Source organism: Thamnophis sirtalis, unplaced genomic scaffold, assembly GCF_051295495.1.
Source record: "Thamnophis sirtalis isolate CommonGarterSnake01/CBP01778 unplaced genomic scaffold, rThaSir2_p1.2 scaffold_4, whole genome shotgun sequence".
NCBI lineage: Eukaryota > Metazoa > Chordata > Lepidosauria > Squamata > Natricidae > Thamnophis > Thamnophis sirtalis.
The window spans coordinates 141581749-141596876 of record NW_028261384.1 but is presented as its reverse complement, the minus strand read 5'-3'; the positions used below and the strand labels follow the sequence as shown (position 1 = coordinate 141596876).

General features: G+C 44.3%; 1 protein-coding gene across 1 annotated transcript; it reads left to right on the top strand.

The window, feature by feature from the left end:
• Positions 1-5092: 5092 nt before the first annotated feature.
• On the top strand, positions 5093-7337 carry LOC106549556 (solute carrier family 35 member G3-like). The gene has a single exon (XM_014067247.2). It carries the CDS (start codon positions 5401-5403, stop codon positions 6547-6549), a length of 1149 nt encoding a protein of 382 aa, XP_013922722.2. The 5' UTR covers positions 5093-5400; the 3' UTR covers positions 6550-7337.
• Positions 7338-15128: the final 7791 nt, after the last annotated feature.

The window sequence follows — 15128 nt, the reverse complement described above, 5'->3', positions numbered from 1 at the left end:
CCTCCCTCCCTCCCTCCCCCCCCCCGCGCACAGGCAGACGGGCACGCGCGGCCCTCGGGCACGGCGGAGGGAGGGGAGGAGGAGGAGGAGGAGAGGGAGGGAAGAGAGGAAGAGAAGAATAAAGAGGGAGGGGAGGAGAGAGAGAGGAAGAGGACAAAGGGAGAGGGAGAGGAGGAGAAGGAAGAGGAGGAAGAGAAGGAAGAGGGAAGAGGAGGGGGCAACAGAGGAAGAGAATAAAGAGGGAGAGGAGGGAGAGGAGGGGGCAACAGAGGAAGAGGATAAGGAGGGAGAGGAGGGAGAGGAGGGGGCAACAGAGGAAGAGAATAAGGAGGAGGAAGAGGAGGGGGCAAGAGAAGGAGAGAATAAAGAGGGAGAGGGAAGAGAGGAAGAGGAGGCAACAGAGGAAGAGAATAAAGAGGAGGAAGAGGAGGGGGCAAGAGAAGAAGAGAATAAAGAGGGAGAGGAGGGAGAGGGAAGAGAGGAAGAGAATAATAAAGAGGGAGGGGAGGAGAGAGAGGAAGAGGACAAAGGGAGAGGGAGAGGAGGAGAAGGAAGAGAATGAAGAGGAAGAGGAGGAAGAGAGGAAGAGGAGGGGGCAACAGAGGAAGAGAATAAGGAGGGAGAGGAGGGAGAGGTGGGGGCAACAGAGGAAGAGAATAAGGAGGAAGAGAGGAAGAGGAGGGGGCAACAGAGGAAGAGAATAAAGAGGAAGAGGAGGGAGAGGAGGGGGCAACAGAGGAAGAGAATAAGGAGGAAGAGGAGGGAGAGGCAACAGAGGAAGAGAATGAGGAGGAGGAGGAAGAGGGAAGAGGAGGGGGCAACAGAGGAAGAGAATAAGGAGGAAGAGGAGGGAGAGGCAACAGAGGAAGAGAATGAGCAGGAGGAGGAAGAGGGAAGAGGAGGGGGCAACAGGAAGAGAATAAAGAGGGAGAGGGAAGAGAGGAAGAGGAGTGGAGAATAGGACAAGTAGGAAGGGGAAAGAAAGAGAGGAAGAGGACAAAGGGAGAGGGAGAGGAGGAGAAGGAAGAGAATGAAGAGGAAGAGGAGGAAGAGAGGAAGAGGAGGGGGCAACAGAGGAAGAGGGAGAGGAGGGGGCAACAGAGGAAGAGAATAAGGAGGAAGAGGAGGGAGAGGCAACAGAGGAAGAGAATGAGGAGGAGGAGGAAGAGGGAAGAGGAGGGGGCAACAGAGGAAGAGAATAAAGAGGAAGAGGAGGGAGAGGAGGGGGCAACAGAGGAAGAGAATAAGGAGGAAGAGGAGGGAGAGGCAACAGAGGAAGAGAATGAGGAGGAGGAGGAAGAGGGAAGAGGAGGGGGCAACAGAGGAAGAGAATAAAGAGGGAGAGGGAAGAGAGGAAGAGGAGTGGAGAATAGGACAAGTAGGAAGGGGAAAGAAAGAGAGGAAGAGGACAAAGGGAGAGGGAGAGGAGGAGAAGGAAGAGAATGAAGAGGAAGAGGAGGAAGAGAGGAAGAGGAGGGGGCAACAGAGGAAGAGGAAGAGGAGGGAGAGGAGGGGGCAACAGAGGAAGAGAATAAGGAGGAAGAGGAGGGAGAGGCAACAGAGGAAGAGAATGAGGAGGAGGAGGAAGAGGGAAGAGGAGGGGGCAACAGAGGAAGAGAATAAAGAGGAAGAGGAGGGAGAGGAGGGGGCAACAGAGGAAGAGAATAAGGAGGAAGAGGAGGGAGAGGCAACAGAGGAAGAGAGAGGAAGAGGAGGGGGCAACAGAGGAAGAGAATAAAGAGGGAGAGGGAAGAGAGGAAGAGGAGTGGAGAATAGGACAAGTAGGAAGGGGAAAGAAAGCGAGGAAGAGGACAAAGGGAGAGGGAGAGGAGGAGAAGGAAGAGAATGAAGAGGAAGAGGAGGAAGAGAGGAAGAGGAGGGGGCAACAGAGGAAGAGGGAGAGGAGGGGGCAACAGAGGAAGAGAATAAGGAGGAAGAGGAGGGAGAGGCAACAGAGGAAGAGAATGAGGAGGAGGAGGAAGAGGGAAGAGGAGGGGGCAACAGAGGAAGAGAATAAAGAGGAGGAAGAGGAGGGGGCAAGAGAAGGAGAGAATAAAGAGGGAGAGGAGGGAGAGGGAAGAGAGGAAGAGGAGGAGGCAACAGAGGAGGAGAATAAAGAGGAGGAGGAAGAGGAAGAGAAGAGGAGGACAAAGAGGGAGAGGAGAGGGGGCAAGAGGAGGAAGAGGAGTGGAGAATAGGACAAGTAGGAAGGGGAAAGAAAGAGAGGAAGAGGACAAAGGGAGAGGGAGAGGAGGAGAAGGAAGAGACTGAAGAGGAAGAGGAGGAAGAGGGAAGAGAGGAAGAGGACAAAGAGGGAGAGGGAGAGGAGGGGGGGCAAGAGGAGGAAGAGAATAGGACAAGTAGGAAGGGGAAAGAAAGAGAGGAAGAGGACAAAGAGGAGGAGGGGAGAAGGAAATCAGGGGGAAGAGGAGGAGGAGGAGGAGGACAAAGGGAGAGGAGGGAAGAGAAGAGGAAGAGGAGGAGGAAGAGCAGGATGGCAAGAGGAGGTGGAAGGAGGAGGAAGGCGGTGGGAAGAGAGGAAGAGGACAAGGAAGAGGAGGGAGAGGAGGGGGAAGAGACAAAAAGGAGAGGAGAAAGAGGAGGAGGAAGAGGAGTGGGGAAGAGACAAAAAGTGACAAAGGAGGAGGGGAAGAGGAGAGGGATGAGGAGGAAGAGCAGGAGGACAAGGAGAAAAGGAGGGGGAAGTGGAGGAAGTGGAAGGACGGGAGGAAGAGGAGGAGGGGAAGAGGAAGGGGGAGAGAGGAAGAGGAAAGAAGTGGAGACAGCCCTGGCACGAAAAGAGGGCCCTGCTGATGCCAACTGCCCAGGAGGGGAAAAGGAGGGAGGGTCAGCTTCCAACAGGGATGGGGGCAAAGGATGTTTTGAGGAAGAGCCTCCTGCTTGAGCAAGGGGGCTGGACTAGAAGACCTCCAAGGTCCCTTCCAGCTCCTTATCATTCCGTTTGGAGGGCCTGAGGTCACAGGGATGCATAATGACCTCACAATGCTTCTCTGGCCCAGGGAGCCCGGCCAGTGTGCGGTTGAAGTGTTTGTGTCCCCCCACCCATTTGGTGGTCGAGGAGGGGCTTCTGGGCCAAGGTGAGAGGTGGGTGTGCCTCCCCTTCCCCCCCGTGGTAGGGGGTCTTCCCCCCCTCCCTTCTCCCCATGCCCCTTGCTCTCTCCTGCTGGCCTCCCACACAGCGCCAGCCTTCCTGCAGATGGGGAAACAGCAAACTGTAAACGAGTTGGAAGGGACCTTGGAGGTCATCCAGCCCAACCCCCCCCTTTGCTCACGCAGGAAACCTGTACTAGGGATTCGAACTGCCCAAACTGTCGACCTTTCTGATCGACGAGCTCAGTGTCTTCGCCACTGAGCCACCTAGTTAAGCTATAGAGGATTGGGGAACTCGGCTTTTGGGTGCACAAGGCACACTGGGGGGGTGATCTCACACACACACACACAAACACACACAAACACACACACATCTCAACTCCCCCCCTTCTTTGCCATTTCACCTGCGTGTCTTCTGTGTAAAAATATGAATTAATGCGGATTAAAAAAACAACAAACTCCACTTCCAAAGCCAGGCCGAGATACACAACGAATGATGGTTTATCAAACTCTTTTAAGAGGAAAAAAAAATGGGGCGTGGGATATGGCGCAAGAAGAAGCAGCTTGGACCGCGGGTTGGACTAGATGACCCACAAGGTCCCTTCTGACTTTTGGTTCTGAGGGATTTGAAGACGGGAGTGATAGAGGATGGAAAGGGACACCCATGTCAGATTGTATTGGATCCTAGCTGGGTGCGGCCTTGGTTAGCTGGTGGCCTTCGCGCTGCGCCAGGAACCCTGGTTGGCTTTGAAAAAGAACGCCAAGTTTCTAGTCCTCAGAATAAATCCCTAAGGGAAACTTAATTTTTCCTCCCGTAGAACTTAGAACAGCACACACTGACAAGAAAACTGTCATTGACTAGAAAATGTAATTGATTACAAAAATGTCATTGACTAGAAAATGTGATTGATTAGAAATGTCATTGACTAAAAATGTAGGTTAAAAATGTAATTGACTAGAACATGTCATTGATTAGAAATGTCATTGACTAGAAAATGTGATTGATTAGAAATGTCATTGACTAAAAATGTAGGTTAAAAATGTAATTGACTAGAACATGTCATTGATTAGAAATGTCATTGACTAGAAAATGTAATTGATTAGAAATGCCATTGACTAAAAATGTAGATTAAAAATGTAATTGACTAGAAAATGTCATTGATTAAAAATGTCATTGACTAGAAAATATCATTGATTAAAAATATCATTGACTAGAAAATGTGGTTGATTAGAAATGTCATTGACTAGAAAATGTAGATTAAAAATGTCATTGACTACAAAATGTCATTGATTAGAAATGTCATTGACTAGAAAATGTCATTGATTAAAAATGTCATTGACTAGAAAATGTGGTTGATTAAAAATATCATTGACTAGAAAATGTAGATTAAAAATGTCATTGATTAGAAAATGTAATTGATTACAAAAATGTCATTGACTAGAAAATGTAATGGATTAGAAATGTCATTGACTAGAAAATGTAGTTGATTAGAAACGTCATTGACTAAAATGTAGATTAAAAATGTCATTGACTAGAAAATGTCATTGATTAAAAATATCATTGACTAGAAAATGTAGTTGATTAGAAATGTCATTGACTAGAAAATGTCATTGATTAAAAATATCATTGACTAGAAAATGTAGTTGATTAGAAATGTCATTGACTAGAAAATGTCATTGATTAAAAATATCATTGACTAGAAAATGTAGATTAAAATGTCATTGACTAGAAAATGTAATTGATTAGAAATGTCATTGACTAGAAACAAAAATGTCATTGACAGATGTTTTTCATGTAGTCCTCATGACCGGACCGGACCCCCAAATTTTCATTATTAAGCTAGGCATCCCTTAAGTGCCCCAGTTGATGAACTTTTTGCCACAGTTGTTAAGCGAATCACCACACTTGTTAAGTCAATCGTGCGGTTGTTCCTTTGAATCCAACTTCCCCATTGTCTTTGCTGGTCAGAAAAAGGTCGCAAAAGGTGATATCATGTGATATCAGTTGCCGGACACCCAAATTTTGATCCGGTGGGGATCGTCGTAAGATGGCAACGTCACACCAGACAAGAATAGCATCCATTGCACCGTCCCCAGTGGCTTATTTGACCAAACCCTCCCCATTGCCTCTTCAGAATAAGCGTTGGAAGGGACCTCGGAGGTCTTCTAGTCCAACCCTTGCTCCAACCAAAGACCGTGTACCGCTTCCGACAATTGTGTACAATCTCCTTCTCCTGCAGGCCGGTTTTCCGTTCTCGAAGGGCCCCGGGGGACCATCGCTCCCCAGAGATGCCCCCCATGGCCTCGGACCCCGGACCCTCTGCGAAGGCCACCTGGACGGTGTCCGATCTCTTACGCTTCTCCCCGCCGCCGTGCTCTCCGGCCCCGCCTCCTCGCCGCCCCGCCTGGCACCGCTACCGCCTCTCGGAGAGCATGAAAGGGCTGCTGGTGGCCCTGTTGGGGGGTGGCGTGCCCGCTGGCTTCGTGGCGCCCTTCACCCGCATCGTCAACGAGGCCTCGGGGATGCCGTCCCTGGAAATCTTGTTTTTCCGCTGCTGCCTCCACCTGCTCTTTGCCGGCTACCTGCGCTTCCGGAAAGTGCCGTGCTTCGGGCCGCCGGAGGTCCGCCAGCGCACCTTGCTCCACGCGGCGGTCAACGTCATCTCCATCGGCTGCGCCTACAGCTCCTTCATGATGGTGCCCAGCGGCAACGCCGCCACCGTGCGCAAGGGTTCCTCCACCATCTCCTCCGTCCTGCTGGCCTTCTGTATCGAGAACACGCGGCTGACCGGCTACGACTGGTTCGGGCTGGTGGGCAGCACGCTGGGCTTGCTCATCATGGTAGTGCCGGACCTGTTGAGCTTGGACAAAAGCACCCAGATTTACGACACCTTCGGCTACGTCTTGGCCTGCTCGGGTGGCGTGGCCTTGGCCTTGGGGCTGGTCATCTTCCGGACGCTGGACTTCCCGGCTAAGCTGATGACCGTGGCGTTTCTCTTTGGCGTGGTGGGGAGCCTGGTCTGCTGCCCGATGATGTCCCTCCTGCAGGATCCGGTGATGACGCTGGACCTCTACACCTGGCTGTACGTGGTCTCCATCTGCATCCTGGCCTTGTTCTCCTTCCTGTGCGCCAGCTACGCCGTGACCAAGGCCCACCCGGCGCTGGTGTGTGCCGTCCTGCACTCCGAGGTGGTGGTCACCCTGGCGGTCCAGTACTATGTCCTGCGGGAGGCCGTCACCCCCTTCGACATCATGGGGGCCGGAGTCATCTTGGGCAGCATCGCCATCATCACCGCCCAGAACATCAGCTGCCACCCGGCCGATGAAGAGGAGGGACCCATCGCGCAGCAGAGAGGGGCCAAGTACGCCAAGGAGCCCGTGGGACGCAGCGGGCGCCACCCGGCAGATTGTTCAGCAGGGGGAGATCCAGTAGATTAAAGAGGCAGTTGGTCAAAGTGGGCACCAACTGTACCGCAGAGAGGGATCCAGTAGATTAAAGAGGCAATTGGTCAAAGCGGGCACCAACTGTACCGGATCCAGTAGATTAAAGAGGCAGTTAGTCAAAGTGGGCACCAACTGTACCGCAGAAGGATCCAGTAGATTAAAGAGGCAGATTACATTGCAGAGAGGGATCCAGTAGATTAATGGGCCAGTTGGTCAAAGTGGGCACCAACTGTACAGTGGAAGGATCCAGTAGATTAAACAGGCAGATTATATTGCAGAGAGGGATCCAGTAGATTAAGGAGGCAGTTGCTCAAAGTGGGCACCAACTGTGCCACAGAAGGATCCAGTAGATTAAGGAGGCAGTTGGTCAAAGTGGGCACCAACTGTACCGCAGAAGGATCCAGTAGATTAAAGAGGCAGATTACGTTGCAGAGAGGGATCCAGTAGATTAAGGAGGTAGTTGGTCAAAGTGGGCACCAATTGTACTGCAGAAGGATCCAGTAGATTAAAGAGGCAGATTACGTTGCAGAGAGGGATCCAGTAGATTAAGCAGGCAGTTGGTCAAAGCGGGCACCAGCCAAGATGGGGAGGCCCGGAAGAAGAGCGGCAGAGTCCCCGTGGCAGCTAGGGGGTCCCGTCCCACGGAACAGTTCGCGACTCGTGGCGCCGGAGGGAACCGCAGCCGAATTTTCAGAGCTAGCAACGAAGCCAACGGCTCCACCAAAGAAACGTTTTTGGGTTCCCCAAAAATCTGGGCTGTGCCACGAAGCCGCCATCTGCCAAGGTGTGTTCTCTGGCGTGCAGCGCCGCCCAGGCCAGGCCGCCGGACATCTGGACGGGCACAGTTACTCCGTAACCCGCTGACCTTTGGGGTGGGCACACAGGCGCATTGATGTTTTCGGCCCATGCCGAGAAGCCGAATTCCCGTGGAATTTTCCAGATGAGCATTTGTGCTTCTGTTTTGCCTTTGCAAGGGGTCTGTTGAGGAAGCGGGTGTGGGGGCTTTGAGTGGCAGGAGGAGGGGGACCCTCAGCCTCCACCCGGTTCCTCGTTTTCCCAAAACGATTTGGACGGAGTGGTTTTGGGCCCCAGATCCCGCCTCCGGGCCAGGTTTTTCAAGCGGGCCTCTTTTTAAGATGGGCAGACTTCAACTCCCAGAATTCCACGCCGGCTGGGGAATTCTGGGAGTTGGAGTCCACCCGTCTGTTCCAGAACAGACGCAGGAAGGAGCAAGAATCCTGTATGTTGAGTTCCCCCCCCCTCCCCGCAAATCCGAACTAAATTAAATTTGAGAAACAGTGGAGAATTTGCGATTGTTTTCTGTACATGCAGCTAAAAAGAGAACTTGTAATGGTTAATGCATTATTATTATTATTGTTATTACAATTGTATCACAGCGGCCAGTTGTTTCGCCGGATTTGGCATTGGTTACTAGTCGGGCCCCACCCAGGGGCCTAGGACGTCGTAACGTATTTTCGTAATATGCATGCAGATCCAAGCAGTGCGGCTTTTTGCATTTGACTGATGGGGATTTTGTCAATTTTTAACTGTTTTAAATGTAATTCCAGTGCTTTTGGAATAGCACCCAGTGTGCCAATTACCACTGGAATTACCACTGCTGGTTTGTGCCGTAGTCGTTGAATTTCGATTTTTAAGTCCTGGTATTTCGCGATTTTTTCATGTTCCTTCTCGGCGACCCTGCTATCACCTGGTATTGCGATGTCTATGATTGTGACCTTGTTTTTCTCAACCAGTGTGATGTCTGGTGTATTATGCGCCAGTATTTTGTCCGTTTGTATGCAAAAATCCCACAAGATCTTGACCATCTGATTTTCGGTGACTTTTTCAGGCTGATGTTCCCACCAGTGTGTTGCTGTTGTAATATTATAATTTTTGCACAAATTCCAGTGGATCTTTTGTGCTACTGAATTGTGGGAACATCAGCCTGAAAAAGTCACCGAAAATCAGATGGTCAAGATCTTGTGGGATTTTCGCATACAAATCGAAATTCAACGACTATGGCACAAACCAGCAGTGGTAATTCCAGTGGTAATTGACACACTGGGTGCTATTCCAAAAGCACTGGAATTACATTTAAAACAGTTAAAAATTGACAAAATCCCCATCAGTCAAATGCAAAAAGCCGCACTGCTTGGATCTGCACGCATATTACGAAAATACATTACAACGTCCTAGGCCCCTGAGTGGGCCCGACTAGTAACCAATGCCAAATCCGGCGAAACAACTGGCCGGTGTGATACAATTGTATAATAATAATAATTATACAGTGCTTATGGTTAACAACAGGTACATTAAAGAAAGAAACAGAGTCACTAATCCTGGCTGCGCAAGAACAAGCTATCCGCACAAATGCCATTAAGGCCAAAATCGAAAAATCCTCTGATGATGCCAAATGCAGACTTTGCAAAGAAGCTGATGAAACTGTTGATCACATACTCAGCTGCTGTAAAAAAAAAATCGCGCAGGCTGACTATAAATTGCGGCACAATTCAGTAGCACAAATGATCCACTGGAATTTGTGCAAAAATCATAATATTACAACAGCAGCAAACTGGTGGGAACATCAGCCTGAAAAAGTCACCGAAAATCAAGATGGTCAAGATCTTGTGGGATTTCCGTATACAAACGGACAAAATACTGGCGCATAATCCACCAGACATCACACTGGTTGAGAAAAATAAAGTCACAATCATAGACATCGCAATACCAGGTGATAGCAGGGTCGCCGAGAAGGAACATGAAAAAATCGCAAGATACCAGGACTTAAAAATTGAAATTCAACGATTATGGCATAAACCAGCAGTGGTAATTCCAGTGGTAATTGGCACACTGGGTGCTATTCCAAAAGCACTGGAATTACATTTAAAACAGTTAAAAATTGACAAAATCACCATCACTCAAATGCAAAAAGCCGCACTGCTTGGATCTGCACGCATATTACGAAAATACGTTATGACGTCCTAGGCCCCTGGGTGGGGCCCGACTAGGAACTAATGCCAAATCCGGCGAAACAACTGGCCGCTGTGATACAATTCTGTTGTTGCGAATAATAATACAGTCTTAGTGAATGATTTGACTCTTGTGGGAATTAGTTGTTTAGCAGAGGGATGGCGTTCGGGGTGGAGGGGGGGGGATGTCCTTGTGTCTAGTTGTCTAATTGTGCAGTGCCCCATAGCATCCTTTTGAGGGTAGGGGTTGAAAGAATTGATGCCCGGGATGCGAGGGGGTCTGTCTGTCAATATTTCCACGGCCCTCTTTTTGATTCCTGCAGGGCACAAGTGCTCAATGGGAGGCAATGGTGGCGCCAATGGTGGAGCCAAGGTGGCGCAGTGGTTAAATGCAGCACTGCAGGCTACTTCAGCTGACTGCAGTTCAGCAGTTCGGCTGTTCAAATCCCACCAGGCTCAAGGTTGACTCAGCCTTCCATCCTTCCGAGGTGGGTAAAATGAGGACCCAGATTGTTGCTGGGGGCAATATGCTGACTCTGTAAACCGCTTAGAGAGGGCTGAAAGCCCTATGAAGCGGTATATAAGTCTAACTATTGCTATTGCAATGTTGGCAGTAATGTGTGTTTTTTTTATGCCAATCTAACTCTCCGCTTTCTGTCTTGCTCGGTTGCGGAGCCGAACCAGAAATAACAATTTAAAGGACAAAGCAGTGTTTTCTCATTGCGATCGGTGCCTCCACCCCCCCACTTTCCTCAGATCAGCCGAAGGAATCCGATCACATCACGGGTTATATTTATTTTTTCCCCCCTCTTTCTGAATTCCCCAATTCCTGGCAAGTCGGTTGTTTCCTTTCCAAGCCTGTCGTCCTCCTTCTTCTCCGGCCCGGCAAAAAAAATCGACCGCAAGAAGGCTGGTTATTTTTCTAAATTCCAGAGTTGTGACTCAGCGGCCGAGATTTCTCAGAACAACAGGAGGCAAAAGTTTTTTTTTTTCCAGCAAGCCTTCCATTCTCCCTCTCTCCCTCCCTTTTCCTTTGCCCAAAGTCTTTCTCTTATTCCAGGGGGTGGGGTGGGTTGTGGGGTCTCTCTCCTTCATGAGGACCAGAAACTTGGCATCCCTGGAAGGAACCTTCCCTTGGTCCCATCGTGCCGGAAGCAAAATTTAGAAATGGAATATTAGGAGACAGATTTCAATAGGAGAGGGGGAGAAGGGGGGGGGAGAAGGGGAAGAGGGAGAGGCCTGGCACACACACACACACACACACACACACACACACACACACACACCACGCAGCAGCTCGTTAACATGCAAATGTAATCAGGCTGGAGACCTCTGGCCACAGCCAGATGGCGTTGCTCTTGAGACTTCCGAGTGGGAAGGCCGAACCTGCTGGGCGGGGGGGGGGGAGATGGGTGTGGGTGGGTGTCCCTGACCACCCAAAGGACCCCCTCCCTCCAGATGTTGTGAATGTGGCAATGCTGGAAGTTTTCAAGAAGAAAACTTGGACAACTCTTGGTCTCGAATAGTGTAGGGTCTCCTGCTTGAGCAGGGAGTTGGACTAGAAGACCTCCAAGGTCCCTTCCATCTATTCTAATTCTGTGCTGTGCTATTCTCTATTCCATTTTCTGTTCTATTTTCTATTCTATCTATTCCATTTTCTATTCTATCATCTATTTTCTATTCTCTATTCTATTCTCTATTCTATTCTATCATCTATTCTATTTTCTATTCTATGCTTTTCTCTATTCCATTTTCTTTTCTATCATCTATTCTATCATCTATTCTATCATCTATTTTCTATGCTATTCTCTATTCTATCTATTCTATTTTCTATTCTATTCTATGCTATTCTCTATTCCATTTTCTATTCTATTTTCTATTCTATCATCTATTTTCTATTCTATCATCTATTTTCTATTCTATTCTCTATTCTATTCTATCATCTATTCTATTTTCTATTCTATGCTATTCTCTATTCTATTTTCTATTCTATCATCTATTCTGTATTCTAGTCTATGCTATTCTCTATTCCATTTTCTATTATATCATCTATTATATCATCTATTTTCTATGCTATTCTCTATTCTATCTATTCTATTTTCTATTCTATTCTATGCTATGTTATTATCTATTCCATTTTCTATTCTATCATCTATTCTATCCTGTATTCTATTTTCTATTCTATGCTATTCTATGCTATGCTATTCTCTATTCCATTTTCTATTCTAGTTTCTATTCTATCATCTATTTTGTAGTCTATTCTCTATTCTATTCTATCATCTATTCTATTTTCTATGCTATGCTATTCTCTATTCTATTTTCTATTCTATCATCTATTTTGTAGTCTATTCTCTATTCTATTCTATCATCTATTCTATTTTCTATGCTATGCTATTCTCTATTCCATTTTCTATTACATCATCTATTATATCATCTATTTTCTATGCTGTTCTCTATTTGTAATTTTTTTTTATTTTGTATTTGTAAGACGCCCGGAGTCCTCCGGGATTGGGCGGCATATAAGCTCATTAAATTACGAATTAATTACGAATTATTCTATTCTATCATCTATTCTATTTTCTATTCTATACTATGCTATTCTCTATTCCATTTTCTATTCTATCATCTATTCTATCATGTATTCTATTTTCTATTCTATGCTATTCTATGCTATGCTATTCTCTATTCCATTTTCTATTCTAGTTTCTATTCTATCATCTATTTTCTATTCTATTCTCTATTCTATTCTATCATCTATTCTATTTTCTATGCTATGCTATTCTCTATTCTATTTTCTATTCTATCATCTATTTTGTAGTCTATTCTCTATTCTATTCTATCATCTATTCTATTTTCTATGCTATGCTATTCTCTATTCCATTTTCTATTACATCATCTATTATATCATCTATTTTCTATGCTGTTCTCTATTTGTAATTTTATTTTATTTTGTATTTGTAAGACGCCCGGAGTCCTCCGGGATTGGGCGGCATATAAGCTCATTAAATTACGAATTAATTACGAATTATTCTATTCTATCATCTATTCTATTTTCTATTCTATACTATGCTATTCTCTATTCCATTTTCTATTCTATCATCTATTCTATTTTCTATGCTATTCTATGCTATGCTATGCTATTCTCTATTCTAGTTTCTATTCTATCATCTATTTTCTATTCTATTCTCTATTCTATTCTATTGTTGAAAGAAATGTCCTTCTGGGTTCAGCTCCAAGTGGGGAAAAAGACACTGGAGACATGGAGGCTGCTTGGAAAGATGGTTTTAATGGTGGACAGGGCCACATGGCTTGAGCCCTGAACAGAAAAGGGGATCACATGCTTCAATGTTGGTGGAGAAGAAGAGAAGGTCTGAGGGAGGGGCTTGCTAGGCTTTTTATACCCTGTTTAGTCCCACCTCTCTGTTTCCTGTTCCTGTGTAAGAAATGTATTCTGACTGGTTGTCAGACTCCCATGGTGCCATGCAGGGGGCTACTCTCTAGGCTGTGATGAGTCCAGGTATAGATGAGTTCTCAGATGCCATGTGGAGAGTTGAGTAATATCCCTTCCCCCTGCAGCTGCGGTGGGGAAGTCTTTATTATGTAAAGTGGGCTAGCCTGGCCATCTTAATGGCCCATTAGCTGGGGATGGGCAGAAAGCTATAGGCAACTATTGTCTTTTAAAACATGTTTCTTTTCACATCCAGAGAAATATTCTGCCTTTTCGATATTTCCTAGGATATTTCATTTTTCTGGGAGGGGGCTGGGTGATAACTTCCCACACTATCATCTATTCTATTTTCTATGCTATGCTGTTCTCTATTCCATTTTCTGTTCTATTTTCTATTCTATCATCTATTTTCTATTCTATTCTCTATTCTATCATCTATTCTATTTTCTATGCTATGCTATTCTCTATTCCATTTTCTATTCTATCATCTATTTTCTATTCTATTCTCTATTCTATCATCTATTCTATTTTGTATGCTATGCTATTCTCTATTCCATTTTCTATTCTATCATCTATTTTCTATTCTATTCTCTATTCTATCATCTATTTTATTTTCTATGCTATGCTATTCTCTATTCCATTTTCTATTCTATCATCTATTTTCTATTCTATTCTCTATTCTATCATCTATTCTATTTTGTATGCTATGCTATTCTCTATTCCATTTTCTATTCTATCATCTATTTTCTATTCTATTCTCTATTCTATCATCTATTCTATTTTCTATGCTATGCTATTCTCTATTCTATTTTCTATTCTATCATCTATTTTCTATTCTATTCTCTATTCTATCTATTCTATTTTCTATGCTAGGCTATTCTCTATTCTATTTTCTATTCTATCATCTATTTTCTATTCTATTCTCTATTCTATCATCTATTCTATTTTGTATGCTATGCTATTCTCTATTCCATTTTCTATTCTATCATCTATTTTCTATTCTATTCTCTATTCTATCATCTATTCTATTTTGTATGCTATGCTATTCTCTATTCTATTTTCTATTCTATCATCTATTTTCTATTCTATTCTCTATTCTATCATCTATTTTATTTTCTATGCTATGCTATTCTCTATTCTATTTTCTATTCTATCATCTATTTTCTATTCTATTCTCTATTCTATCATCTATTCTATTTTGTATGCTATGCTATTCTCTATTCCATTTTCTATTCTATCATCTATTTTCTATTCTATTCTCTATTCTATCATCTATTCTATTTTCTATGCTATGCTATTCTCTATTCTATTTTCTATTCTATCATCTATTTTCTATTCTATTCTCTATTCTATCTATTCTATTTTCTATGCTAGGCTATTCTCTATTCTATTTTCTATTCTATCATCTATTTTCTATTCTATTCTCTATTCTATCATCTATTTTATTTTCTATGCTATGCTATTCTCTATTCTATTTTCTATTCTATCATCTATTTTCTATTCTATTCTCTATTCTATCATCTATTTTATTTTCTATGCTATGCTGTTCTCTATTCCATTTTCTATTCTAGTTTCTATTCTATCATCTATTTTCTATTCTATTCTCTATTCTATCATCTATTCTATTTTCTATGCTATGCTATTCTCTATTCTATTTTCTATTCTATCATCTATTTTCTATTCTATTCTCTATTCTATCATCTATTCTATTTTGTATGCTATGCTATTCTCTATTCTATTTTCTATTCTATCATCTATTTTCTATTCTATTCTCTATTCTATCTATTCTATTTTCTATGCTAGGCTATTCTCTATTCTATTTTCTATTCTATCATCTATTTTCTATTCTATTCTCTATTCTATCATCTATTTTATTTTCTATGCTATGCTATTCTCTATTCTATTTTCTATTCTATCATCTATTTTCTATTCTATTCTCTATTCTATCATCTATTTTATTTTCTATGCTATGCTGTTCTCTATTCCATTTTCTATTCTAGTTTCTATTCTATCATCTATTTTCTATTCTATTCTCTATTCTATCATCTATTCTATTTTCTATGCTATGCTATTCTCTATTCTATTTTCTATTCTATCATCTATTTTCTATTCTATTCTCTATTCTATCATCTATTCTATTTTCTATGCTATGCTGT